Source organism: Gymnoscopelus braueri, assembly GCF_963280865.1.
Source record: "Gymnoscopelus braueri genome assembly, chromosome: 5".
NCBI lineage: Eukaryota > Metazoa > Chordata > Actinopteri > Myctophiformes > Myctophidae > Gymnoscopelus > Gymnoscopelus braueri.
The window spans coordinates 15,057,248-15,083,010 of NC_137606.1; the positions used below are offsets into that span (position 1 = coordinate 15,057,248).

At 39.0% G+C, this 25,763-nt stretch overlaps 1 protein-coding gene across 3 annotated transcripts in view; it reads right to left on the reverse strand.

Moving 5' to 3' along the window:
* Window positions 1-25,763, reverse strand: part of rasa2 (RAS p21 protein activator 2) — a 49,171-nt gene that overhangs the window by 20,851 nt on the left and 2,557 nt on the right. For all 3 annotated transcript variants that reach the window (XR_013933198.1, XM_080428856.1, XM_080428857.1), the window contains exons 2-9: window positions 18,506-18,629; window positions 13,846-13,946; window positions 13,591-13,685; window positions 5,972-6,048; window positions 3,044-3,127; window positions 1,731-1,803; window positions 1,536-1,612; window positions 867-968 (exon numbers count right to left, since the gene is read on the reverse strand). Coding sequence is in view for 2 of the 3 variants with exons in the window: in XM_080428856.1 (XP_080284982.1) it covers window positions 867-968; window positions 1,536-1,612; window positions 1,731-1,803; window positions 3,044-3,127; window positions 5,972-6,048; window positions 13,591-13,685; window positions 13,846-13,946; window positions 18,506-18,629 (733 nt within the window). In the remaining variant the exon portion in view is untranslated. The remainder of the gene's footprint in view (window positions 1-866; window positions 969-1,535; window positions 1,613-1,730; window positions 1,804-3,043; window positions 3,128-5,971; window positions 6,049-13,590; window positions 13,686-13,845; window positions 13,947-18,505; window positions 18,630-25,763) is intronic.

A 25,763-nucleotide genomic window follows, 5' to 3' on the forward strand; every position in this document is an offset into this window, starting at 1 on the left:
CGATCGGGCCAACGGTGCCGGAGATGAGCTGCTAACACACAGACAGGACACACGGACACACACACGGACGGACGGACGGACGGACGGAGGGTAAAACATACTCTCCCGCCATGCCTTTCGGCCTGGCGGAGACAATGAAGTGCTAAGGGGTGGGAGGGGAGCCTGAAGTCTGAAAGTTTTGATTGAGTCTGCAGTTCTGACTGAAATTGGAAGTTTATTCCACAAATTGCAAGCCAGGAGGGAGAAGTGTCTTGGATGGATGAATGGATACATGTCCCCAGTATAATATGGAGTTTTTGCTCTAATTTCCCCCCACACACATTTTTTTAATGTTATGGCACCTAAGGGGAGTTCAACACGGCTCCAGACTGTCCTCCAAGTAATGACTATCTATTTAATATTAATGTTGAAGTTGTCTGTCTGTCCATCTTTTAATCATGCCACACACTGCAAGTGATTTAGACCTACGGTACACTAGCACCCCGTTCACCCGCCCATGTAGGTTGGTTGACCAAAGTCTTGCCAGGAGCCCTCTCCTCCTCCTGTTGAGGATCGGATTGTGTATAATGGCGATCTCAGTTTGATTGCACACCGTTAACTCCTAATATTAGCATATTCCTGTCATATGGCAGCAGATTACATCATTTAGGCAAACTCAGCAGTATATGTGAAAGCATTTCTGTGTGCTAAACATAAGAAAACAGCCTATTGGTATTTAGCATTTTGGCCTACAACATACGCTTTGGTCATGAGGTAAAATTTCATTAAAACCAATTCAATATGATTATTTAACAGAAAACACACACTCGAACACACGAAAGGGGAGACAGAGAGGAACAGAGAGGTTCTTTTAATATGGTCCTTACCAGGCCTTATGGATGTGGTCATTTCGCAAGATCTTGACAGATACCCGTGTCTCTCCGAGAAACACATCCTGAGCCAGATTCCCATTGTTCCACAAATCAACTCTGCAGAATGTAGAGAATGAGACAATTACAATATGAATGTAGTACATCAAATTGCAGTAACATTGTTTCAAACCGCATCTGCTGGAATGTAATTTTGTAGCTCTGTACAGCATGACCAAATAACCAAATATCAATGCACACACACAACAAAACGTAAAATACGATTACAAATAAAAGACTCCCGAGTTAATTGGCCTTACCTGCTTTAGGTATAAAAGCCAATACACTGCAAAAGTCGTGCAATGAAACCAACTCAAATCCAAACCTCAAAGCCATGCATGGGTGTTTACCTTTAACCCTGTCTAGCCTTACCCAGTAAGCTATGAGTCCACCTTGAGGGGAGGATCTAAGAGACAAGCCTCACAAATCCTTAACCAAAAAAAACAAAACAACGCTCTCTATGAGTTAAGGAAGAACATATGACATTCACCATTTGAACTTTAAACTCGTGACAGTGTCAACTGTCAAGCCAGCCAGCCAGTGAAAGAGAGGGGTGAAGGAGGACAAATAATAAATAAAAAGGTATGGACATGAAAACAAGGAGTTTTGCATTGGTGGAAAACATACTTGATCTCTAGTTTCTCAATGTCCTCCTCTTCCACTTGAAAATGTGACTTTTTTGAGTAGCTGCTGGACCGTGTGACCTTAGGATGGAGAACATGTTTAACATAAGTTTAGTTTTAATCAATTCTATCAACCCAGTCCATTACAGTTAAATATGTACTAGTATTCAGACAAAGAAACAGAGATACTTGAATGTACCTCAAAGAAGAAGGTTTCCTCAAAAAGTGGGTTGCTGGTTTTCTTCTTTACTTTTGTTTTCTTCTGGTCTGACCTGTGGAAACAAGGTGGAATACGTATTTATTTCCCGTCAAGCTATAGAACTATTGTCTGCCTGTGTGTGTACCGTCCCTTTGCCATATCCAATACATAACATAGCTGTCTAAGGACATTGGCCTCCTTTATGAAGAAGTTCTGTACGGTGACTCCTAAAGTAATGCTCAAGCTTGGGCATTTGGGGATGATAATAAAAAAAATCCTCCTTGGGACACAGTCGGGAGGATTTTGTATCATCCCCAAATGCCCAAGCGTGATATTTTATGTTTTGCACTTGGAAAATGTCATTGGGCTGAGTTCATATCACACCCAACGATAAAATATTCACTCACTGTGACTGTGTCTTAGTGGTGTGCGATCGGACTATAATACACCGTGAAGAATTCCATTGTCTCCAAGATATAACTTTTCAGAAAGATCGTAATACAGCGAGTGCACAGTCTATGAGTTGCAGTTCTATACCTTAACTTAATACTCCATCGCACGACGGTGTCGTTCGTCAAAATTAACAGATCTACAAGCCAATAACACGTCGCGATGCGACACATTGTCAGCTTGTAGATCAGTTATTTTTGCTCAAGCATGCATATTTTTATTGTTATTATTCTTATTAGGAATAAAGACAAAACAAGAGCATGTGATTTTTTTATTTTATTTTTGCGTGAGAGAGTGGTGCCGACCCACTACACCCGCAGCCCGCATAATTGCCTCTGAAATCTTGACTCGTCCGCCCGCCCCGCGGGTTGACCCACGGGACCTGCGGGTAACGGATTGGCCGCGCATCACTAATGTACAGTATCTGTCAGTGAGTTTGAGTGCTCAAATCAAATCTACAAGCTCTCAACATATCTACCTTCATATACTGTACATGTCCTTTCTTTCTTTACATAACCGACAGACGAACGCAATATATAATTTAAAAGGACCAGAGATGCAGCCAACGAGTCACATGGCACTAGTTTTCACACTCTTGTTCAATAACCCCTATTTATTTATCCCTTTTGGAGGAAATTGTCCTGCAGTCTCCTCTTAGTATAGTTAACAATTTAGATCACCTGCCCCTTGCAGGTACAGGTAGTAAATCACTTCCAAACTGAAACTCTAAAATCAGATCAATGAATGCAAACTAGTCAGTAGCATGGGTCTCTTGACTTCCTGGTCCCACACACAAGAATAAACAAGTAGAATCAGTTCACTTTGTTTTAAGGCGGGTAAGCATTGGCAACACCAAAAGTTACCTGGCAGGTCCAACGAGTGATACGGTGGCGTAGGGGTCACAGTTCTGCCCACTTATCAAAGGCAAACCCTGACATTCAATTATCCTGTGAGGTGGGGGAGACAGGGAAAGGATAGAATATATAATTAATAGATACAACACCTTTCTTTTTTTTAAACCATGCTCTTTACTGCTGTCTTAAATGGATTGTAAAGGCACCTTCTAATACAAAAATATCCAAACCAAAAGTTGGATTTGTGAGCAACAGTTGCTTTCCCTAGTGAACTGAAAGCAACAGTTGCTTTCAGTTTGTGTCTTCCACCCGGCGGTTCCTTCGCCAACAGGGAGCTCACTCAGTGTTTCAGGTAACAACAAACCACTGTAGGCACCTTGAACAGGATATGGCTGATTAAAGTGAAGCCACCGGAGAATCATAATAAGCCCATCCTCTCACTAATAGTGAGGTCAGAGACAAGGAATAGCAAATGGCAGGATGTTTGTGTATCATTTGCCTGGGTGTCATGGCGATAGCATTCTCTGTAGAGCGCATCTCTCACACTCCTGTCCTCATACAGTGAACTGAGCATCAAGAGGAGCATTTGTGCATTTCACAAAATGGATGCCTTTGATTTAGTCAGCACTGCCATGTGTGGCTATGCTGTAGAAGAGTGTTGGGTGTATAACTCAATCATTTAAAAAAATCATCATAAAACTGAGTTAATTAACCCATTAAGACCGGGGGACGCATCTGTGTCATTTTATAGATTTCTTTGGCTATTCAAAAATAGCAGACATTCAAGCTCAAAGCGCGGCACGAGTGCTGCGCTACAAGCTTGTAGATCTGCTATTTTTTAAGAATCGTGAAAATGTGTGCAAATCCTTGAATGTGAACATTTGTAACTCAAATCTTTACTTCTGGGGATTCTACAAATGTCTTCTAAATCCTAACAGTTTTTTTTAGAAAAAAACTTATGTTGATATATCAGTGGTTCTCAAACCTTTTTCATGTCAAGGAGCCCCAAAATTATATGTATTTGGCCGCGGACCCCCATCTCAAAATATTTTGTTCCAGGGACCCCCAGAATCAAAGATTTGAGTAAAACAAATTCGCTTAAATTTTTTTATATATATATATATATATATATATATATATATATATATATATATATATATATATATATATATATATATATATATATATATATATATATATATATATATATATATATATATATATATATATATATATTCAAAGATTTGAACACATTTACTCGATTAAAAAAAAAAGCAAAAAAGCAGATCTACAAGCTCATAGCACGGCCCTTGGTATGCACATATGGGAAATGCGGACGACGAGCAGGTGACAGTTGAAGTGAGAGATATACAGTGACAGTGAATGCATCAGTAAACCACAGTGGTGGCTGAGTGAAGAGCGCTAGCTTCCTGTTGAGATGCCATCACTTCCTCCTCATTACCCTGCTCTCCAAGTATGAATGGAGATGCAAAATAACTGAATAAAATGTAACTGACATGATCTCAATGACACACACACACACACACACTTCCTAAGCTAGCGCTAAAACAAAGTGCACACGTGCATTGCAATCCACATGCATGCACATGGCCTATAAGAAGCCGTATCAGTGGGACGGTATAGACGTCATTCACGATATGCATGTTTCTGCGATATTCTACATGATCTCGTAGCGAGCCTCATTTGCCCTGTGTGAGGGGGTGATAAAAGGACAAGTAGGGCGATATCTGATAACACCATGCGGTGAAAACCGATCATTCCAAGGGCTGACATGACAGCAGTCAGTAAAAGCAAATGTGCAATCAGGAGCTGAACCGTCACTGTGAGCGACCTCGGGGCAGAACTTGAAAGAATGCATGTCAAAATGTGGCCGGCTGGCCGCCACAGTTGCTGTGTTGATATGCTCATTTCTCCTTGCCTAGTTGCCTTTGAGACTAAATAAGGCTATATGAGTAAGTAATAAACACATTAGAACCAGCTTATCCAACTATGGGCAACTGCAAATGTCAGACTGATCATTTGTAATATATATTTATTATTACAAGTATATATTGCCGTGGCATTGAGTATATACTGTACACACACCACAATATATAATATTTCACCATACATGGCAGGTCTTTTGTGATACTATAAAAAAAGGTTTTAAACAGAATTATCTTCCGTCTCCTCTTGTGACAACAAGACAACCTCCTAGTACAGGATAGGAGCCATTGTTCACTCTATCCGTCATATAGAGTTTGTGTTTGTAGTATGCTGCAAGCATTAGGGTCTTGTACTTACAAAATTGCTGTTGATGTCTACAATGTTGTGTTTCCTCACACGGTTTACAATACAACCACACACCTCCGCCATTTGTCATATCAAAGCTAGTTTCTGTTTGGGTCTCTGGTACTTCCTCTGTATTATGTTTTTATTCTGGCCGTAAAAAATAGGGAAAGGGAAAAAAAACTGTTGTCAAGTACAACCAAATGGTCACACTCTGGGCCAAGCATGCAGACCAAGCGCTGTGCAACCCACACACAGGGGACACAGGATATTGAGAGTGTATGCAACAGAGGTAGTAATCCTGTGTGGCAAAGTAAAACAACCTTGCTAATTCCAGTGGGGGATGGAGAAAGAGCTAACCATGATAACGTCTCTATGTGTACAATCCCATGACCTGTGAGGCCTACCAGTTGTCTCCTTTCTGACAGGATGAGATCTAAATAGAATGCAAGACACTTCTGTGTCATTGCAGCCCTCCCAGAGGGGCTCGGATCCAAGGTTGGGAAATAATGTTGGCTTGTATGATACCATGGCAATATCAAGGCTTAAAACAACACTGTAATATTGCAAGCCTGGTAATACAATAACCCTTTATAAGTAATTAGCAAAGGAAGCACCTTATATGCAACCACAAAACTACATACTCACCGGACTACTAGCTGTTGACACACTGAGCCGTTCTCTGTGATCACTTCATTCAGCTTCATCTCCAAGTGTACCTTACCCTATCAGACATGGGGAGAGAGACAGCTCAGGTGAGTTCAATTCATCCCATAGGATGGGATGTAGACTATTTAATGGTAATGGGGGCATTCAAATTTATCACAAATCCCTCCTAGATCCACGCACGGTCCTGTAAATATGCATTTCATCAGAGATCAGATAACTGGGTTGCTTGAATCTCAACAAGGAAAGTCTGAAATGTTTCACGTTTTAAATTGTGTAAATTGGGCTAAATCGTAAATTTTAAAAGTGTCTAATTGTATTATGTCTAATAATAACAGTAGGCTACAGATTGCCACAGATCTTACAGTAAGACAATTTCCAGTTGGGATACACTCTTTTTAAGTAGTGTTAATCATTCACATTTGTTTAGTCATTTTCCATAGTCAAATTGCACAGTAAGTGGTTGAGGAATTGGAGCGCTAAGAATGATATCCAACATAGTATCTAGGATAAGAAGTAGACAACAAAATTGGCATCCATCTAAAGCTAAACAACATAACTAGCCAGTGAAATAGGCAGCGAGCAGGTAGTGCAGACAAAGATCATTATGCATGTACAATAAGTAAAAACATGTTAACCTCCTTCCAACCTCTTCCCAGTTGTTGAAGAGTATAACTGATATTTATGATCTCAATTATTTTCATAAACTTTACAGTACAATTACAGTACAAGTTGAGTCACTGAAAACCTTGCTATTTGGTTACTGAAACCAGGTAGAATTTGATGACTCTGAACAACAGGTTTTCTGAACACAAACACCACACACAGACACACGTTATTGTTGCATTTTAAAGCATCAGTCCATTTCAAAGGTTTAGCCAAAAATAGTCCCTGGAGAAAGGAATGATTTACAAATGAAATTCAAGCATCCATGACTTCACCACAATAATGTTTAGCCAACACTGACTCAATTACTCAGGTAAGTGTTGTAATGTTTTTATAACTTGGGAGAAAACAAACAAACACAATATCTAAAAATAAAGCCATTAACGGGAAAATGGTCTTTTGTCGACTTCTCAGCAGTCTCACATCACCCATGAGATTTTTTATAAACTGGCCTTAGGCCTAGGGAGGGACCCAAACCCCATGTTTGAAATCCACGATTTTAGGGCCAGGGAGTGATTAAGACCCTGAGATTCTTCTTGGTGTGGCTCTACCTCAGAATGCTCTAGGCGGTTCAGGTTAAGGGAGGTAACATTGTGCAATATGAGCCAAAGCAGCTGTCATGTTTGTGAACACCAAGTCTTTATCAGGTCGGATGTGGTGAAGTCTGCCTGCCTCATCTTCGGAAGTGAGACAGAAGAGTGTGGGAGAGAGAGTGAGGGATAGATACACTAAACAAAAACACACCCCCACACACACACACACACACTGCCTCAGCAATTCAGCAACATTAAGTTAGGCGGAGACAGAAGGCAGTTGTTCCACATGAAATACAGGCCGTTCGTCAATATCAGGACGATTACCGTGGCAGGATCACAGTGAGCTGAACACCATCAGAAGAATGACATTTGCAATGGAGGTTATCGGTCAATTTCAATTCCCATCTTTATGGTGGGCCATGAATCCAACTGTCTCTAACATGTAAATACTCACTTACCAATAGAGAACACATAGTATTATACAGTAGTTATAATCCTGAGTAACCCAGGGAAGATGTAATTTCAAATTGTATATATTATGATAGTCTATGTTTACTCTCTACACAGCAATGTTTGTGTATATTGATGCAGTATTTTGTTTTCGCACATCTACATGGCTATTTAAAATGTTCACATTTTACAGTCTATTACTGTGTATTATAACATTTACCTACTAGTATTATACCGTGCTTTTATTTTATATGTCGGACATTGTTCGCACAGTCTGGCGAGTATTCCACACCAGCATTTCTTGTATGAGCAAATATAACATCCAATAATCTATTGTTCTTCTCAACTAGTTCAAAATGATGAATGTAACATCCATAACCAACTTGACTTTATTGACTAATCATGCTCTTACACTACCACATTTAGTCAAGCTGTGTATTTTTCTTTTCACAGAGATGTGACACTAATCACACCTCCATCACAATCACACCACTGATGTAAGTTTACACCACTGATGTAAGTTTTTTATTAAAAGTATCTACTTTTGAGTGAATCAGCCTAGCAACGCATGCCCAGAATAGTCTGGTGTGGGCCAATGACAGCCAGAGGCAGCATGTTAGCTACAATAGCACAGCAGCCACTGGCAATGTGCTGCACCTTCATCCACTTTACTGGACCACAAGAGTCATCAACACACTAGAGACTTGTGCACAAAGTGCATGTCCTGGGTAGTTGGCTTGTTCCCCACAGGATTTTTGTGGTCCATAGCCCAAAACAAATAGCCACCTTTTCCTCACACCCTAAAAGACACATAACTTCCAGCAGTATGTAAGCAAGTGTCATCTATAATATCTCATATTCTACTCATCTTAAACAAACATGTAATGACACACATACAAATATGTCACTTTTTGACCATCTTCTTAGCTATTATTCTATCGAGTATGTTTTCGATTAGTTGAATAATCGAGAAACACATTTTTTATTTTTTTTTGGGTTAGGGTTAGGGTTTTATTATGTCGATTAGTCCATAGATTAACCATTTAAGCCACTACAGGGACACCTTGTGACCATGTAAATCTGCCATTTGTAGCATTTTTGGAAATTAATCATTTTATTAACTGTTGCAGTTGCACCCCTACTTCCCACTTCCATCATTTTTTTCACCACCCAGGGTCTCCATAACACACACACACACACACACACACACACACACACCTGAAGCCTGTATGAACCCACTGTCAAAGACCATGAGAGCCAGAAAACATCTGTGCCCCATTCACGTAATAATACATTTTGACGGTATATTATTGTTGAAAATAATAATACATAGGCTAACTGAAATTACAATTACAATAATGATTATTGCAAGAAAAAAATAGGGCTTTTTCAGGTTGCTTACTAAACAAAGTTTGGTGGTGTGCTTTTCTCAAATTTGTACATCAGAGAAAATCTGTGTGTTCAAATAGAAAAACATTTCAGAAACCCAGCCTGGCCTAGCACCATACAGATAATCAGGATGTATTGAGAGGACTTATGTCTGTCTTTTGCCTTCTTTTGAACGTTGAAGCTTTGTCATGACTTTTAAAAAAAATACTTTCACATAATAAAGCACTGTTTTGAATGGCAAACCGCATGCTTGAATCAGAATGTGAAAGCTCTGTTTGAAGTCCAAACTGCAAAGAAGTCTGGTGGTCAGTTTTGCTGCTTTAACAATCTTAACCTCACGACACATTGGCCTGTGTTCAGTTAATATTAAATAATGCATTTGTGTGTTGGCCAGCCTTCGAGTACTGCATTTCTATAACTTGTTATTAGTAGAAGACAACTCGTAGTGTATTTGTTAAGGCTAGATATGGTTTAAATTCTGCCGAGAAACAGTGCGCTCTCATTTTATGTTTAGTTTTAGGTCTATGAAAGTGTTCATATAAGAAGAAACTTGGCCAAAATGGACCATTCACTATTGAATGCTGAAATTACATTCACCCATGGCAGACAAAGAAGATATTTTAGCAGATAAGAATCTCCCCTGACTCGAGTGATTTTGAACATATCCCTTATATGGCTAAGGGATGCTGGCGGGTGGGCTGCATGCTGCTCCCATCTTTCTTGGTAGCAATGGCGTGCTGACCAAGCTGAATATGCTGGCAACGATAAGAGCTTGTGCACGATTTTCTTTTCAAGAGAAGGAAAACAACGTTTTCTTGCTTAGAATGCTAATTTAATGAGTACATGTAGTAGTAGGCAATGAGCACAGGGAAATGTATTGGGAGGAAAAAGTTAAACATTTCTTTGTAAGTATAGTGGAATAAGCATGAAGGAAGAAACAAATAAATGTCCACAAGGAAAGTTCAGATCCCCTACAAAAATAATTTCTTCATTAAAAGGAACAAAGTAGTTTTATAGAAGTACTTGCCACTCTCTAGATAAGATATGAGGGGTAGATCGTTTTTTGTCTGAGAAGAACTGATTAATATTGATGATGTTGGTTATTTCCTGGGCTATTTGGGAGGGGTAATGTGTCTAAGTAAAAAGAAAGAAAGATAGATCCGAAGTAGCATTCCAATACTGACTGTGGCATCGATGATCAGCAACTATCGATTATTTTCTTGGTGATTATTCCATTCCTTTTCGATCAATCAAATAATTAAGCACATTTTTTAAAGATTTTATACATCAACAAAATCGATTAACCACTTAAGCTCCATTTTATACTTCATGGCACAACATTGTCATGCAAAAGTTGTGAAAATAGCTGACCTACATGCTCACAAGAACTTGACTATTCTATTTGACTATGACTATTTTTGAAATGTTTTGAAAATGTTTGCCTATAATGACATGCCCAAAATAGGTATCGATCGCTAATAGATTTTTTTTAGTAAATTATCGAGTATATTTTATAATAAATTAAAAAGATTTCAATTAATTGTTTAATTTCCTGACCTGTAGCAAATTAACACCAGACAAATGGTGGAAAATGGTGGCTTTGGCCAGTATGTTTATTCAACTTTTCCATTCACATTGACAAGCTAATCAAATAAAATTTCAAGCCATCACCATCACATGGTTTTCAAATCCAAGTGACTGAAAAAGGGTGCAAGTACTATGGTGCATCAGTCACAAAGTGCTGAAAGTATTGTAGGTGCCATATAAGCAGCATTTTGAAGCGATGGGAGATTTCAAAAGTAAAAACTATTTATTATTTTCTATTGGAAAAAGCTCTTGCCTTTTGTTAAAAGTATTTTCCCATCTCAAAATGTCACTTATGTAGACATTAATGGTGAAACATAACCAGAACATATGTGTGTGCAAAAAGTATGATCGCGTCGCTTGCCAAAAATAACAGATCTACAAGTTTATGAATCAAATTATGCTCCTGGAAACAGTCAGACGAGCGTTCTAGTATCAAATCTGATCAAAATGTAAAGCCTGTTGAACCCTTTATTGTGACAGTTACGCAGTCAAGGAACTTAAAGCCACACGTGTATTTATGGTATCAATATAAAATGGAAGTAGTCACCACTATGCCCACTATAATACATTTTATCCACTTTTGAGTCAAGCTAAAGGCTAATCTTTCTGTGGGTTCCCACAACTTCTCGATCACACTGATCAATCTTGGCACTGTTTTCAATGGGCGTTTATGTCACAACACATGGCAGACTTTCCTAGCTCTCAATTCCTTCCTGTATAACACTATTGGGTCAAATCCATACTCACAATTTCAGTGTGAATCAGATACTGCCTTAGCCATTGAGGAAGAGAAAGGTCAGTGAGGAAGAGAAAGCTTCTTTCCTCATTTATGGCTGGACTACAACAGCGGGGCCAGCCCTATAAACGCTAAGGTCTCTGACTGAGTCACCGACTGATGAAGTTACACCATTGGTCGGAGAGCTGAGTGTTTGAGTTTCCCCCACAGGTCGTTGCACTTACAAAATGATTCCCCACGAACAGTTTTCTCTTAGGTCGTCAGGTCGTCAGGAGCCGTTTACATCGGCTACACGTTCTTCAATTACATGCGCAAGGGTCTTCAATTATGTCCTCAGAGGGCGCTTGCATTGATTCCACTCATTGGTTTTTCAACATGCATGTATTATCTGTAGGCACCAACAGGTAATATAACAACTGTTGCTGTGACAGTAGAGGCGGTTGTTATGCGTTTGGTGTTGAAAAAGAGGCCAATTTAATTATTTCTATAGTGTCAGTGTGTGGATGCAATGCTCTTTTAAAGGTTCTAGAGTTTTGTCACATCTAGAGTTCGGGCCCTGAACACCTACGTTAGCCTGGTAAACACCCCCTCCCTCCGGAAATCTCATGCATTGCATTGCATTTGGTTTCAGGAAGGAGGGTCTGGGATTGCTCACAGAGTAAAGCTGCCCGAACCGCTGCGCATACGAACCAATCAGCGGCTGCTAGGGGCGGGATCATCCAATCACCTGCCTAGTAACTTGAAAAAATTAAACTCCGTCTGTCATCGATTCTGCGCCCGAAGTCTCAGATGCAAGTACGCTGTGAAACAAAATGTGTGTCGCAAGCTTCTTCCATTTGACGGAGTGAGGTTACACCTACGTTGCACCGCCGATCCGACAGATATGCCCATATATGGAGATCCCTGCTGTCATCCACGATTGTCCCTTTTATGCCTATATGGAGATACCTGATGTCATCAGTATATGCCCATACATGGGCATGCCGCCTTTTGTGCCCATATATGGAGCCGACCGATTTGTTTGCGCCTGATGCCATGACGACACATTCAACACACTCCATATTTGGGTGTAGCTACATTGGGAACTACATTGGTTATGGCTGAGTCAAAGTGATATGAGCATGACGTCCCTTAGGCCCATTTTAATATAGGATAGGCTTCTTGAATACCTTTACTACTACATGATGAAATGCCAATTCCCACACAATGCACACAATCAACAAAAGACATTTAAAGCCTTTGTTACAATTTGTTTTCTAAATAAATGTGAAAGGGACTACACCATGATTTTTAACGTTTTCTTCTTTTTTGTGTGTTTTTGGTCTCCCCTACCTCTCTTCTATCCCCAAAAATACCCCAGTTTGAACACTCAGGCTTTCACAGCAAATCTGGGGTTTTCTGTAAATTGGTCTCAAAACAGGCCAAACTGATTTTCAACCTGACGTGACGTCACGTCAGGGTACAATCCCTCCCAGGGCCGGATACAGATATTTTTTATTAGGGGGGCAATAGGAAATACTGATTTTTTTCCCCTGTTTTTTCCGCCTACTTTGCTTCTTTTGGGCTTGCTTTCCTAGGCTTCTTTCTCTCGCAATATCTGGCAACACTGTCCAAGGCAAATCAGGGCGGAGAATTATTGGAATTGTGCAATGATGCATGATGGAATATGATTACTTTGATTATGGTAAGCTCACATTTCATATCACACACACACCATAAATGTAACTTTCACAAGCCCCCCCAAAAGTTCAGTTCCAACCAATTTTTTATTTATTTTTTCTTATTTTATTTTTCTACTTTTTACACACAGAACCAGGAGATAACATGCATACAAACTGGCTCAATAGCGCCCCGTGCCAAACAGGACAATGTGGTATTGCAGGTGAAAGTGCTTTATAAGCCAGAGAGAAGTTAGTTGGAATGAGTATATCTGAGGCTTGATTCAGGCTCAAACCTTTTGAAAAACGTTTGAGGGACATAAACAATATGATATTAAATATTTTTTATTTATTTTTAAATTCATGGTGTAGATCCTTGAATATAAATACTATGTTTTTTATTTAGAGCCATCCGTAATGTGCTCAATGGATGTGATTTTTAGGAATTGGTTCTATTGGCTTTCATAGAAATACTATAATGTATGTACTATGTTACAATAGTAAAACTGTCACTGAAAAAGCTGAGCTACTCTTTAAAATACAAATGAAGAAGAAAGCTCCTTTCTTGGCATTCTATACCTGAACTTCTGAGTTGGGATCCACTGGTTGTAGGCTAATCCAATGTTCCTTCCCACTGTATTTGCACAGGTCCTCCTTCCGGATAGACACTTTTCCTGAAAACAAACACATGTGCACACCCTAAGCCTCAACACATCACAGCAGATGGTAGAATGTGTGTGTGTGTGTGTGTGTGTGTGAGAGTGTGAGTGAGTGAGTGAGTGAGTGAGTGAGTGAGTGAGTGTGTGTGTGTGTGCGCGCGCATCACTGACTTACCAACAGGCAAACGCTGGAAAACGCTCTTGGCGTAAATGTTGAATGATAAACACTGAAATGGTCGTGGGATCTCAAAGTAGAAGTCCTCTCCATAGAAAGGGCTGCAAGACAATAAATCAATTACAGTAATGGCAAAAAGGGCAAGAAAAGAACTTGAACTTTGAATTAAAACGCAAACGGTTACAATTCATGCGCATTTGGTAAAATGTGTATTGTTGTGCCATGTCAAAAGGCATTCACCAAGTCAAATTCCCCAAACAGACAATGCCATTAGTCAGACAAACAATTTTTTGGGGAAAAATGTTGGGTTCTGAAAAAAGCAAGCCTTTCATCAGATAGTATAGGATGGACAATACAGGCTCCCCTGCTTGCGTCACTGGCAAAGAATCATCATAGGTTTCAAATCTGCCTCAGGTCCTTTTAATCCCATTTCTCTCTTTCATCATTGATTCTCCTACATACAGTGCAACTGTCAAGTGGACAAAAATAGAAGTTTTAAATAATGTATCAAATTGGCCAACTCATGTCATCTTAACACTTCTTAAACTAGGACTTGTCAAATAATAAGCCTTCATTCTATCAATCAGAAAACAGGCCAATAAATATTGCCTAGTCCTGTAAACACATGACTGGTCCGCATATGTCTGGCTGCCCTGTAGGAGCTGGCAATGAGACAGAGAGCCAAAGCATCTGTGCCATTCAGTCATGCCAAGATAACTACCTCACTCGTGACCAAGATAAAACTAAGATTTGGACAGCTTGATCTAACATACCTAATAGTAGGTTAAGCATGAGCTACAGATGGATCCTTTTCCCAATTTGATTTTCAAGAACGCTGCAGTGGATTAACTGTTTATACGTATAAAGTTCAGTTGAGCCATTTAGGAGGTCAATTAATTCTAGACATAAGACCCAAGTTATGGCATGATTAGGCTGAAAACAAAGACGTGTACACAATACACAATAGGGATGAGCAACTGTTTCTATGTTCCTATCGTCCAATTGTGGCTACTCAATATCACTGATACACGATCCTATTGACAGGGCCGGGGGAGTAGGAAGGGGTGGGGGTCACATATACGGTAATACAGTAATTCACCATACGTGTGTTAGAAGTAGGGCTGTAAAAATTGTCAAAAAGACTAATATTAGTCAATATAAGACTAAAATGTTCCTTTAAAAAAAAAAAAAACATACAGTATATTCAAGCCATTTTAATACATTGACTTTTGAATTTGTAAAATATATAATGTAAAATACTGTATGCAGTAAAACATAACATAAGATCAAATTAATGATTCATACTTTTATCTTATTCTATAGCCTAATTTTAATAAGCTTAATTAATAAATGGTTTAGATACAATCCCAAACTTGTCCAGACATCGACCCAAACGACGTGCTGTGGTGGAACAATCTTTACCTTGACATGAAACGGTCAGACTCATGTAAAGCCTACAATATTGTAACAGAGTTTAATAAAATAAATTTGGTCCTTTTGCGTGACTTTTTCCTCATTGGCTGGTCATTTAACCAATGAGGGCTCAATGTCCTCTCAGAATATGACCCACAATACTGTGTTCGGCCACTGTATGGTAAATGGCGCTGTTGCAAAAGTGTCGCACACACACACACACACACACACACACACACACGTATAATATGACTGTGTCATATCTTGTTTAAAAGTGCTTTTATAAATAAAGCACTTTTTAAAAAGTGCTTTTTTATTTATGTATATATATATATACACACACACACACACACACACACACACACACACACACACACATATAACCCTTAAACTGAAGTTGATGGCCAATGTTAATTGAAATTTCTCTTTTTTTAAATAAAAACAATCGTATTCATATTGTCGTAGCTCAGTTTATCCATCCTTTGTCATATAAGCATTTATACGGTCACTAGACTAGACCAGTAGTACTTCTTAATCTACCCTTTTTCTTAGAATTTATGCCATTGACTTTGGCCTACATTAAATGCAGTTAATATATATATATATATATATATATATATATATATATATATATATATATATATATATATATATATATATATATATATATATATATATATATATATATATATATATATATATATATATATATATATATATATATATATATATATATATATATATATATATATGCTTGTAAAAACATGGTGCTAGCATTGTAAGAAACTAGGCCAAAGACCTATGAATCCCTACAATGACACTTCCCTATGTACAGTTTGTGTCTCTTGGTTGGTGAAATAGCTTGCCTGACACTTCCGCAGGGAGGGTTTGGCAACACATGCAGACTTGTGCATACACCCACGCATCCTCCGGTGAATGCATAACATTACATGGAACTACTTGTAACCCCCACACTGTCTGTACACACACAAACCTACTCACAACACAACTGCACTCCCTCGATCCCTGCCTTCACCCTAGATTTCCCAATAATGTGAAGGGGCAAGGTAAAACCACTTCTACAACTCAAAAAATGAAAAAAAATGAAAAAACCCTTATCCAGTGGATCAGCTGCAAAAAGGTTCGTGATTCAGGCCATGTCTGTGTCAAAAACGTAGGAATACAAGACAATACAGTATAGGCGTAACCAGAGAAAATGAGGGACAGGGAGCAAGAAAGAGAAATAGAGGGACAGTGTAACAAAAGAGCAGGCCAAAACGGAGCGATTATAGAGACGTGTGTGAATTGGCATTGAGGTAGTGAAGTTGACAGTGACAGACAAAGACAGGGTAGAGCGTAGGAGGACACACTTCCTCTGACACTGTAAAAGGAACTCTTTGAAAGGGTTTGAAATAAGGAGAGAGAGGAAAAGTTGTTGTGAAATACCTAGAGGGCAAGCCCATGTTTACAGTGAGATGTGTGAGACTGGAGGTAGAAACATTAAGTTCCCTGATAGCCCGTCTCCCGAGCTTACAGTATCTGAACAGGTTGTGTGCGTGTCTCCATGCTGGTCAGAAATGGCTCAGTTTTCGGGCCTGTCTTTTACCCATCATTGGCATTAATTTGCTTTTGATCAACCCCCCACACACACCTTGACAGCTGTGTTCATACCTCACCAGTTTCCTTGGGGAAACCATATTTATCTTCCAGCAATCTATTGCTTAATAATTAAGCATGACAATGAAAATCTAATTTATGAACAATGTCAATTTCATTTCTTTACTACGCATCTTAGCGTAATTCATTCAAAGGCCACCCTAGTGTAGCGGTTAGAGCACACGCCTGACGTGCGAATGGTCGTGGGTTCGATCCCTGCCTGGGGTCAACGTCAGCGAGGGCATGCGGTTGCAACAGGTTTCTAACGCCAAATCAAATGGGTTCAGATCTGAGCCATGTCTCCTGAGGAGCCACGTCTGAAGCCTGAACTGGAAGGCAGACATAAAAACAACCACACACTTAGCGTAATTTATGCCCAGAATTTACGGTATAAACAATACCCATATGTATCCAACTGTTTTTCAGTATGGTGCATGCATGGTCATTTATGGAGGAGATCTCTGATGGTTTAGATCAAAGAATGGGACCCGCACACCGTCTGGATCTTGCAAAAAAAAATCGCTCTTTATTATTCGACGTTTCGGTCGTTAGACCTTCATCAGGACAGACTATACAGAACACATCAACCACCAAACTTTTTAAAGGCTACACCTCCAAAGTGAAGGTCATCGGACATGCAGCCCATTGGCTGCACCCACAAACTCAGACCTAAAGCCACTCCCACCACCATCATATTAAAGCAACACCAATCACATTCACAAAATACGTTTTTTCTGGGTCAAGGCAACACTAATTATGGCTCTGAATAGCAGAGGAAAAGGCCTGTACATGTCATCGGGCCAGGTCTTGCATGCATGGTCATGAAAATAAAAAAAGACATATGGGGTTGACACTTAACGGTTAACCGACTGCCCGTGGCAAGTATAACCGACCGACCGAACGACCAAGTGGCAGTTGCGCTCATTCAGACTTTCAAAGTGACTGTCGATTGGATTTAAAATTAATTTGATTAACTTTTCGGGCAAGTGGGCATGACATTTGGGCAAGTCGAACTTGCTGTACTTGCCTGACGGGCAAGTGCCTCTTGAGACCTTAGTGTCAACCCGTACTCCAGCTATCTATCTATATCTAAATCTACTTTTTGTATGTATATATTTCCTCTGCTAACACAGGATGTTCTATATCATATGATATCACGTCAATGTTCATGTCAGCAATCATAGCTGTTGTGCAAGCAATGCACCCAAAGATACAAGCTATACTTTAGCCTGTAACGTGTGTTGGTTTAGCAGGTCTTGCAGTACTTCATAGGAAATATGAATGCCTGAGCCCTATGATACGGGAGGTACTAGAGACAGTACTGCAGACTTGTACTAGAGTAGAGTTTAACTCTGAGACTGTAGAAATGTAACCTGTAAGCCAAGGGTTAATTTGAACAATTTATTATGAGTAAACTACCACTTACTTTTGTATTTATTTATCAACAACTACTATGTTGTACATGGTGTATTACCATTAGCAAGTTTATGTCTTTTTACAATATTTCTTTATGGTTCAGAATAGGAAAACAATAAAAGTGCTATATCCACTCCACACAAAGTTCACAAAACCTAGGGGAGCCAATGCTTACCTGAGGCTTTTGTCAATCACCTTGGTGCGGTGGACTTCCTCCTGATCCAAATTGATGGTGCAAAAAGTACAAAGGTCCCGCTGGCGATTCGGCCCCGAGACTGGACCCAGGTTTTTAGCTTCACCTACAGGGCAAAGACAAAAGCATGAGTCCAACTTTGACATCACTATATCAGTGTTTCCCCATACAGAGGTTTGTGCTGGGCTACATGTTACACAGGTTACCAACATACATACACACACACATTTACTAAACTGACACAGTAAAGCCTGATTCATACTTGTGAACTACAAGCGCACAATGCATGCATCACGACTCATCGACATCATTGTGCAATTAAGTATAAATTAACTGTCAACTGCACTTCTTGTGATCTGTAGACAATATATTTTCAGCTGCTTACATCTGCTTTACCCTCAACGGCATGCAATCTCTAGCCCAAGAACCTGTGAAAAAAATACTGTAAAGCATGAGAGGTACGAGAAAAAAATATGATTCTAGCCTAACCTGCAGTGTTTGAGTTCGGCAATGGATATTAATCTCTTGGGGAGCCGTGGGGAGTCAGGGCCTGAAATATTTTCTAAACTGGGGGGAATTCCCTCTTAAATACTTCACAGAGAGGGGATTCATATACTTTGGAGGGATACCACTTGTGAGCTTAACTTATATTGTCTCTCATCTTACATTGTCTCAGATTACATTTTGTCACTCTGCTCCAACTCGGATCGGTAAAGACTGTCTGCTCTCAGCTTATGCATATGCAACTGTGTCAACTGTATTGTATGTACAAAAACTATACAGTATGGATAGTTTTTTTTATATTAATTCATGTAGATATTAAGAGTATAGTAGCAGATCTACGCTTTTATGTGTCTACAGCACATCCTATACACTACTACCCTGGCTGGAAAGCCAGAGAATACATGAGCTCATCATAATATTAAATAATGATAATTATTAAAAAGAGTTTTTACACTTCACAGAAACAAAGTTGGAGACGAACTAAAGAACCAGGCAGACAAACACATTGGAGAAGGGGTAAGACAAATAGAGATGGAACCGAGAGACAAGTTTGTGCCAGACAGTACTTTTGGCGTCCAGTGTCTTTTACCGAGTGGGGTCTCCTTCAATTGATATAGATTCACAGTTTACGCCTGATTTATGTGTTGTGCCTAAAATAGCCAATCTACAAGCTCACAACATGTCGTGAGCTTATGGATCTATTTACTAAAAATTGGTAGTTGCGGGTTGCATTTTTTTGGACTCGTTTCTAACGTGTAGTTGCTTATTTAGGCTTGTTTCCAAATGTTTTAATTATTATTTAAACCATTGGTTCTCAAATATTTTCATGAAAATGTTTTGTGCATTTGTGTTGTTAAAATGTTTCAAAACATATTCCAAATATTCCACATTTTATTGCAAGAGTTTTTGAAAATAGCCGAGCTTGTAGATCTGTTATTTTCAAATGGCCGATGCATATAGGTTTAAAGTGCTCATGTGGCCTAAAGTTGCTTCTTTTGGGCTTGTTTTCCTAGACCTGGTTGCTCATTTCTTTCACAAAATATGGCAACACTGCCTGTAAAAAGGAGTCCTCATTAATGTCAGCCGACAGTTTGTGCTGAACTAAATGGCAACTTTTGCCAACAGACTGCCAGTCTGTTGTAGTCTGAAGTAGTCTGTTTGGTGGAGAGTCACCTTTTAAACTGAATCAATCGGTGTATATGATTGGCCTATTTGTTTTCTTACTCAACATCCTCCTTGCACTGCTTTCTTTTTCACAGTTGCCTGGGCAGGTACAGAGACCAAGGCGGATGTGGCTATGGTAAACTTGAGGATCAATCATAATGTGGTTTAAGACACAAAACATTAACTTCCTCATCCAACCCAATACTGACACAGGACTGCTGATTCACAAATGACAAACACCTCTGTAACATGCCTCAAAGCTTGTGAATGCAAGCAGGCGTAGACTACTGCTGGTTTACTGATTTAGCCATCTTGTGTTACATACAATAAAATAAAGAAATGTTTGAAAACATACAAGCACATCTTATGCAGTCACTAAGACAGTCTAGTCAGTCAGTGGCAAAGCCAATGAGTGCCAATTACGCTGCAATATTAAACTCTAGTTAAAAGATTGATAGAACACACTGCACCGTTAGCCTCTAAATCAGCCCTGCTATGCACTAATATACATTAAGACAACTTTGAATATTCTGCCTTTTAACCTTTTAAACAGAACAGCAAATATCTCCTCGTTTACTTTTTTTAAAGTCCAGGAGGTGAAAGGACACTAGACACCCAATTTGTCAGAGATGCATGATATTGTAATTCTGGCCAATATCAATTAATTGCATGCCATGGTGGCATGGTCAAATTGATCGGTACCGAAAGTTTTTCCAGTAGGGTTTACCTACACCTGTGATTCTAGGTGCAGATGCAGACTTCTAATAAACAGTGCATTCTTATTACTAGATGCATTATGCCTACTGATTCACATTAGTTTAAACTTAGTCTCGCGTAGCCAGACAACTATTCCACAATCTCTGAATGCTATATAGTCTGGAACTACAACTCCCGAAATCCGAGAGAGGAAACTGGCACTTCCGTTCACGAAAATATATTTTAAAATATCTTTACATTTTAATTTCCATTTCTGCTAAGCAGCAAGCTAAATACACTTAGATGATTTGTATTTATATTAGGATAAATTTGCGCGACTGTAAAGACGAAACGGAAGTGGGGAGGAGACTTCACATCCGGTTTATATTCTAATCATGATCAGAGCTTCCGAGACCCAGACTGTATGACCGGAAACATTTGAAAATTGTGGGAGGCAACAGTCTGGCCACGCGAGACTAGTTTAAACTTAAATGTATTAACCCATTAATACCTGAAGCCGATTCTACAAATGTCTTCTAAATCCCAACAGTATTCTGAAAAAAACGTATGTTTCTATATCAGTGGTGCTCAAACTTTTTCATGTCAAGGACCCCCAAACTTATGTATTTGGCCGCTGACCCCCATCTCAAAATATTTTGTTCCAGGGACCTCCAGAAGCAAAGATTGGAGTTAAAAATGTTTGCACACACTTCCACACATTTTCAAAAATAGCAGATCTACAAGCTTGTAGTGTGGCACCATGAGCTTGTATATTTGCTATTTTTTAATAGCCAAAGTGTAAAATAATGCCGTTTAGCTCAAATAAAGAAGTGACACAGATGCGTTCCAGGTCTTCATGGGTTAAAGATGCTACATTTGTTATTACTTAACATTTTCCAAATGGTTTGCTTGTATTTGTTCTAAAACTAGACCCTTTTGAAAGCTTCCACAGCAAACACTGATTGCACCATCAGCCTTCAATCATTACAAAATGCTTTTCCAGTTTTACATACAGATATTGCATTTTTAAGTACATATCGTAAATATCGTCCGATACCGATATGATGAATGATTACATGTGCATTACTAGTTGTCGTGATCATCATGAAAGCCCAAGGTTGCGTTTTTTTCCTAATGACACCCACCTTCTCAAATATACTTGCCCTGCCTAGGGGTTATTGTTGCCGGCGGTGCGGCACATGGATTTATCTACCAACATTCTTCTAACTAAAATCAATTTCCTGTTGATTATGTGTAACGCCCTACAGAAGATAAACAGTATTATTAGTTAAAGGCTATCACATCAATCATATTTCATGTGTAGTATGGACAGAACTCATCAGATCAATCAGTAGTCGTTTTAGATCAGCAAAATGATATGCGCCATTTCAGAGTAATTAGAAATGGCCAATTAGGCTACACCCACTCTAGAAACTACGTTTCTCCGCTACAAGCAATGATTGGCATTAACTTGGCAAAATAAGTTCTTCCGTTATATCATTTTAAAGAAAACATCAAATAAAAACAAAGCATAACAGCATATGTTATACAACATTGTTACAAGTTATTTGGTGCTTGATCTTGTGTTCTTACAGTTTTTACTGCTGCACAACCAATTGCCCCATTGAAAACAACTTGAGTTATAGCAGCCTTGCGTATGAACGCAAATGGCCAAGCCAACCATCTCTGTATGAACAGAGCCTACAAGGTGAATGTTCAAATTAAATTTTAACATCATTTATCAGCCTACCTGTAGAACAAAGTAAAAATAAACAAATGTTACATCTATCTTACTTCATGGAAATGTTTTCCAGTGCCTCCTTGTAGTTTCCTTGATGCAAAATATGAAAGTGTTAAAGCTGTAATTTGGAACTTAAAACATTTTATTTACCAATCTGCATGTTAGTATGTTAACACATATAACTAGCACATCTAGAGTGGTTGGAACTTGAAGTAGTTTCCCTTATCTTCTATTAAGAAATCTAGAACCTGGTGTCAAGTAAAAATCATCAAGTGGATGGCAGAGTTCTTGTACATATTTTTTTTTTCCCCCCCTCTTTTTTTTTGTTGTTGTACATAGTGTTATTTGTATTTTTTTTGCTGTTTATTTTGTAATGATATTTGAACTGTGGTGCCACTATATATGCCTATGAATTGAATACCAAGGCCCTCATTGGAAACAAGTCCGCAAGGACTTTTATGAACGGACCTGTTAGACAAAGTATTTTAAATGTAACTGTGCTGTTTTACATTTTTTGCCTAATAAAATAATCAATCAAAAAAAGTTCACTCCAACTATAAAAAAATAGTTCAAATACAAAGGTGAACGATAGTTATCGTTAGTCATAGTGCTCAGTGTGAATGGCGCTTTACTGCATGAAGATCGGCCTGTACTTTGCCCTTTTCCCTCTATACCAGGGGTCAGCGTTCTTTTTGACATGAAGTAATTTTCTTGATAATCAGTGAGCCAGCTTAACATTAGGTTTCATTATGACACATCAAAATAAAAATGTAATATTTCCAACTGATTTTGAATGTTTGATTTCCCATATACATAACAACTTTTATGTTTTCCTTCTTCAGAAATATTTTCCTTCACATCAGGATGCAATGATGATCATTAGACGCAGAGCAATAACCCACCCCCAGTCAAAGTTAGGAGTTTGAATGAATGTAAAACTGTGTGCAGGATGTAATTTGTGAGGGGACTTAATTTAACTGACTAAACTAAAACCTCTCTCACACTTACTGATCACCCTTCCCTGTGCCAATGTTGGCACCCATGCCCAAGGTTGCCTACCCCTGCTCTATACCAACTCTCTTTGCCGCAAATAACCGATCTATAAGCTTCTATTTGGCATGCTATTTTTGCTATGTTTGCCTATTATGACATGCCCAGAATTGGGATGCTAGTGTCCGGTTCATGTGGTAAACAGAAATAAGAAAAACATTCTTCGCACACGTTTATTTGCCCACAATTTATTTTACAATCGGGCAACTGTTAATGTTGGACAATGGCAAGATACAGTATCCCACATCTTACTGTCTGAGGTAGTGTGTGTACAATCTATCTGGTTGCCTCATTATACCTGCTTTGAGTGACACTGTCTGTCAAGTGCCTACTGAGCACTCTGTGCAGGCTGCTCTACATGTCAGATTTTGGCCCAAAGGATTACAAAAGGCATGGAGAGCATACTACTGTATTGGTCTATTGGACACGGTAAGATAGAAAACTGAGTCTGAATAAACCGGACTGGGATCAGCTCTTTAACAGGCTATTATTAATGTCATATAGCTAATCCGGGGATTGGTCAGTGACTGAAAGAGCCGAGTTGACATTAAGCATGTGATGCTAGAAAACAGATGCAGACATACATACACTCTCACCATGTTGAGGCATGGGACATTCACAAATACAACACCTATGTAAATTTGGTATGATTATTAAAACAGGAGCCATCTCAACAGAATGCCACCTCCATTGTTGCTAGATGTAGGCTATGGGGAACAAAATGATCAAGCATGAACAAGGAAGAATGAAGTTTCGTAAGACAGCAAACAGAGCTACAAGCCATTGTGGTTCCTCTATTTTATTTTGTTCTGCTTATGGTTTTCTTATCAAAAAACATAATATAATGTATAGATGCCCGTTGTTTTTTTCTTTCCCTTCTTTTGTTTCCTATCACTATTTATGTGCATCATGGTACTTTACAGTTTACTATTATGTACAGTAGACAAAACAAAATCCTAGTAGTGATTAACTAGCCTATATTCTCCTCTTTCATTCAAGTGCAATAACATGGCCTATGACTGCTAAAATACATAGTTTCCTGAGCATTATGCACAGAATAAAAATAAGAAAAAATGCAATCCATCCCTTTTCTATGTAAGCATTCTCCATTGTTAACACAATCAATGGGACAAATGTAAACCTTGCTGTTTAAGGTGAGTACTAATTTACAGGTTTCGCACAGTAGTAGCGCTAGAAGCTTTTGTTGGTCACAAGCGATACTTCCTGTCAATCAGTTTCATTCCATTTCCCATGAATATCCTTCTGTTGCAACAGCAGCATGAGAAACAACTTTCTCATGTGAAATTAATAGTTCAGTCACACACATGCAAATTAAATATTTGCCACCCGTTCTACATGAGCTACAGGCATGGATTCCGGTGGCAAAGCAAATTCGCATCTTGTGTGAAGTTCAACTTTGGTCAACTTTGACATGGATTTCACCTTGGCAGGCTTGGCCACTCTCCTGCTTGTACCCTAAAACTGCCATTGAATATTAGAGAATACGGCAGAGAACAGTGTTTTTTGCACCCAGAAATTGAGAAAAACCTAAATGAAACGCACCAGAATTAACATTTTTACCTTCAACTGTGTTTACCTGTCAACATGACCACTTTTAAAAGGGTCTATTGAATTGCTAGCGTGTGCTATTTCAGTCCAAGTATTTAGGTCCAAGACTTGGGCCCCAACCCCAATATGATATTGTAGTTTTAATTTAACTCTGGCCAATCGTCATAATGATTGGTAGTAGACCAATTGTGTATTTGTGTTGAAACTGACATTAATTTTGTAGTGATTGAAGTAGAAACTAACCAGGCCGGGTTGCTGACCCAGGGCCCGCAAACTTTGGTCATAGCCACTTGGAATGGGATTCAAAAAATCTAAGTTGTACATCTTTATCACATGACCCCAGAGATAATGTGTACCGATTTGTGCAGGTTTTGGACAAAAGCTGTAGTAGTAGCAAAAAGTGTATTTTGAAGAAAAAGCACAATGGCAAAAAACAGGGCCAATAAGATGTGTCATTATCAAAGGAATCCAGGGGGGAAAAGATGTTTGCCTACAGTGCTTGACTGCTTGTAGCAT